Source organism: Protobothrops mucrosquamatus, unplaced genomic scaffold (genome assembly GCF_001527695.2).
Source record: "Protobothrops mucrosquamatus isolate PMUCROS unplaced genomic scaffold, P.Mucros_1.0 scaffold2666, whole genome shotgun sequence".
Classification (NCBI taxonomy): Eukaryota; Metazoa; Chordata; class Lepidosauria; order Squamata; family Viperidae; genus Protobothrops; species Protobothrops mucrosquamatus.
In genome coordinates, this window is record NW_015388715.1 from 275,408 (window position 1) to 280,198 (window position 4,791).

Genomic DNA, 4,791 nt, shown 5'->3' on the forward strand with positions numbered 1-4,791 from the left:
GGAGGACTGGCACAACAGCCATGTACTAGAAGAAGGAGGTAAAGAAACAGATGACATTAATTGGTGCTACTTCATCCAGAGAATAAAGAGCCTCACTTGTGTCAAATAAAATAGGCCAGCAGGGAGCAATCTGCAAACATTCTGAAATGGAATGAAGGGAGAGAGATTTGGTTTAATTAATTAATTTATTAAATTTGTACACTTCCCATGTCAGTATCCAAAGTGACTCTAGGCAATTCACAATGCCACTAATAATGCATATTAATACATACTTATTCAAACTGCCTTGAATATGAAGGATCTTTGACTATATAACAGTGAGTGCTTTTTTTGTAAAAAACAAAAAGGTGCCGGAACTCACACAGGTCATACAACCCGCCTTGCCTACCCTACAAGATTTACTTTTGTAGTTGAAAAAAACCATTCAATTTTTAGTGTATCTAAAAGACTAGGATTTTGTTCAAGGTAAGTTAATAATATTAATGTTACGATGCACAAATCCGTTGAAAAAAGGTGCCGGAACTCCATTCCTGTGCGTTCTATGACCAAAAAAGCCCTGATAACAGTCATCTATTTTTTTTTTCTGCAGAATATCTTTACCAGTAATTATTATTGCCACACCTTGGGAATGTTGTAACCATGGAATTTGACATCACAAGTTGTTGCCCGTGGAAAGATTTCAAGGCGGTCAGTCCGATAACGTTGAACCTCATGGACCACAGCATTTGTGAAAGGCATCTTCAACCGGTCTTCCATGCTTGGAGTGCGATTTGTACCCACTACCTCATCAATCTCTTGTTGCACCTTAACTGTGAGAAAAACATACTGAGATGAGATTGACAACCTTTTACTGTATTGTACTGAGCACCCACAGTCAGCTACCACTTGAATAGAAACATGTTTTCCAAAGCACGTTCAGAGAAGACACTTCCAGTCAGGAAAATGGCTCCTCCTCAAAGTCATTTCTCAGTGGAGATCATTTCAATTTTTCTAGTGCAAGAAGACTATGTTAGGGTTGAAATTATGAAAGCTGGTGATCACAGTTTACTAGCAAAACTATACTTGAGTTGCCTCAGAAAAGAAAAAATAACTGATGCATGGATTTCATTGACTACAACTCAGAATTCCAGCAAGCAATAATTAGGGCATTGCTCAACCAAGGCATAGATACTTCTTACATAAACTTACTACAATCAATATATGAAAAACAATGGCAACAATTTGCCTTGATGATCTTAAAGTGGAAATTAACATAGAACAAGTCAATACAATATCCCTATTCTATTCTCAGTCTGCCTTTAAGAAGTATTTTGCAAACTAGACTGGGCAAAAAATGGAATAAAAATAACTGGCGCTTATTTAAATCACTTAAGATTTGCAAATGATATTGTTCTCTTCTCCCAAGATCCAGAAGAGCTGCAAAGAGACATATGAGAGCTGCACAAAACAGGAGAACCATTTGGCTTAAAAATAAACCTGAAAAAGAGCCAGGTTATGTTTAATAAATTCACCAAAGAAAGAAAAAAAAATATCTGAAGAAGAACTAGATATAGTAGGCCACTGCATATACCTTGGCCAATGGATGTCAATGGAAGGTGATACAATAAAGGAAATTGATCGATATGTTGGTAGGCATTCATCAAGCTAAGTATAATTTTCAAGAACAACTTCCCCCTATGCCTGAAGAGAAAAGTTTTTGATCAGTGTGTACTACCTGCTCTAACATATGGCAGTGAAACATGAACACTAACCTCACAATCAATACAAAAGCTACAAGTGGCACAAAGCATTCAATCACATCTTGCCTCTTCATGACCTAATGCAGTGGTCCCCACCTCTCTGGCTCCATGGACCGACAGCACTAGTGGCTGGAGGGAGGGTTTGGTTTCACATGCGCAACTTAACTCCCACGCATGCTCAAATGAAGCCTCAAGCACTCGCCCCCTGCTTGCATGGCCTGGTTCCCAACAATACTGTTCCAAGGACTCAGGATTGGGGACCCTTGATCTAGTGGATATTATTTTACTAGAATTGTCTTCATGTAATCTCAAGATTTGATGGAAGCCCAGTTGTTCCAAGGGCATGTTAGTTAAACTGGGAAATAAACAAAACAAAACATTCTGTAAGAAGATCTTGGCAAACACTTCCAAAAACTTCCCAGGTAAACTGCAGAAATGCATCTGCAATGAGTTTTCTTTACTCAACAGCATCCTTACTTTATTTTTTCCAGGATTAATACTGGAGGCCCTAAAGCAGGGGTCTTCAAACTTGGCCCTTTTATGATTTGTGGACTTCAGCTCCCAGAATTCCTCAGCCAGCATGCCTGGCTGAGGAATTCTGGGAGTTGAAGTCCACAAGTCATAAAAGGGCCAAGTTTGAAGACCCCTGCCCTAAAGAGTTGACATCTTTATATATTTGTGGTTATTTCTGTACCTTGAATGTGTGGCAATTTAGCCATTGCTAGGAGGCTGCATAGCAAAGCATGGCTTGTGGTTATTGTCCCAGCAGTAAAGAGACTAAGCACAGTAATCACAAGATCTTCAGGAGTGTAGATTCCCTCAGATGAGTTCTGCTCCAAAAAAGAAAATAGAAAGAGAAACATAAGGATGAAAATGGGGTTGATTTAAAGTAATTCATGAAACTCTTCATAGTCTCTTTCAGTTATAAAGGAAACTTAATTCTACCAGACTAACATTAGATTATATAGGAGAATTTTTCAATTGTAAAGCATTTATGCAATCACCGTTTGATGCAGAGAGGAAACAACTTGCCTCTCTGATCTACCTATCAAATATTTACCACAAGAAATTACCAGAATTAAAGGTTGTTATTTAGAGCTGGACAAAAGGAACTCTTAAACTGTATGATGGGAAAACAGGATTAGATCTGAGCCTAGAAGCTTGAATGTTATATCTGAGAGACTAATTCTAATAGAAATTGCTCCTGCAAGATGAATGATTATCTTTATATCACCTATTAAGAGTGTAGAAGATATGTAAATTAGCATGTAAAGCAAATGTCTATACTTATTCATTTTTAATTATGTCGGGCATAGGAGTACATGTTAACAAATGGCAAATTAAAGTAAGAAAGAAGGGGGAATAAACATTTTCATATTCTTTCATACGAGGTGAACTTGTTTCATCTTAGATACATATTGGAGATATTTAGACAATTATGCAGAAATGGTATCTTTGCCTACCTTTTCCATTCTATGAAGGAAGCAATCAATATAGTCACGTGGATTCTGGGGATCCAATGTCTTCTTGTGCAATTCCACCTTCTCACGGATATAATCACAAACTTTTTCAGCCTCGGCAAAAGAGTTGATATATCGTCCAAAAAAGTATTCCATTGTTTTTGGAAAAGTATTGTACACCTGTTGCAGAGTTGACATTAAACATTATATGTTTTAGACCATAATGGTGAAGGCTTAATGCCCCAAATATTCAGAGATTAGCTTTTAGTCTGATATTGTTAATTATCAAACCTCAGCTAGGTGCCAAGACCAAGAAGACAAGTTGCACAAGAATTTCAGTAAGCTATCTTTAATTTTAGTGTTGAGTAAATACAGTGTCTTGGGAACTACTGCATGGTAGGAATTTTTATTTATAATAAGTTCGTTAAAAGGGAATCTCTTTGAAAAGCCTTTTCCCCAGATCTTCCCTCATCTAGGCTGATTTCCATGCAGGATATATTCTGTCAAGGGACTTGCCCACCATTTTTCTAGCCTCATCCCAGCTATCCCATGAAGGGATAATGATGAAAATGGTGATAGTTCTCGAAAGAGGGAGGAAAAAAGGACATAAGAATAGGGGAAATGTCTAAAAATACCATGATAAGAAGAGAGGCGCCTGTGCATAATTTGATATGATGATTAGTGCTGCTAATATTATTTATAGTTAAACAAGTAGCATTGTACTTTTTAAAAATATTATAATAATATACCTTTAAGTTTGATCATAATATTGATATTCCTCTTATATCACAAACCTAATAGCTTGGGGATAATGCTATTGTCATTTCTTAGAACAACATGGAAATATGTTTGAGAACTAAAGTTAACTTTTCAGTCAAGGGATGAAAAAATTAAGTGAAACATTACAATTAGGAGGAATCAGCCCCTCCAGTGAAATTCCATGTTTGGCCATCCCTGACTAGTTAAGAAATGGGCAAGTCCTAGAAATAAGCAGGTCATGGCTCACAGCAGTTACGAGAGAATGAAATGATCCCATGGGAAATAAGCCCAGCCAGGAAAGAAGGTTTGCTGAGAACGAATTTATATTTTGATGGCTCAGTGTTGCTGGATGTCTGGATTTGACTTCTCCTGCTTAGTAGCTCATCACATCTACAGTAACCTCCACATCCCTTATTTGGATATTTGAACATACAGAGAGGCCCACTAGTAAAAATGAGTGTTTATGGCAGGAAGAGCATCAGAGAGGAAAAACATACCTGTCCTAGGAAACTAGTCAGAAATCGTATTTGAGACTCCACAATCTGCTGGTTCTCTATGAAGGTTTGATCTTTGTAATCAAATCGATTGCCAAAGACGACTGCACAGATCACATTAGAAACAGCACTTGCCAAATTTCTTCTTGGGTCAAAAGGCTGCCCTGCAACAAAGGCCACAGACATTTATGGGAGGGATCAAAGAATGGGGATCTTCCTTTCCACAATTCTCACCATAGAACTGCAACAAAAAAAATGGTTTGGGTCAAAGACGTTATTCAAAGATTTTATTGGTATTTTTAAATAAATAATATTAAATAGAAAAGCCTAGATGTAATT

The 4,791-nt window shown here is 37.3% G+C and overlaps 1 protein-coding gene across 1 annotated transcript in view; it reads right to left on the minus strand.

Annotated features, from left to right (window-relative positions):
* Positions 1 to 4,791, minus strand: part of LOC107296151 (cytochrome P450 2C5-like) — a 34,783-nt gene that overhangs the window by 25,084 nt on the left and 4,908 nt on the right. Inside the window, exons 4-7 of the mRNA XM_029285990.1 lie at positions 4,456 to 4,616; positions 3,203 to 3,379; positions 2,434 to 2,572; positions 622 to 809 (exon numbers count right to left, since the gene is read on the minus strand). Of these exons, the coding sequence (XP_029141823.1) occupies positions 622 to 809; positions 2,434 to 2,572; positions 3,203 to 3,379; positions 4,456 to 4,616 (665 nt within the window). The remainder of the gene's footprint in view (positions 1 to 621; positions 810 to 2,433; positions 2,573 to 3,202; positions 3,380 to 4,455; positions 4,617 to 4,791) is intronic.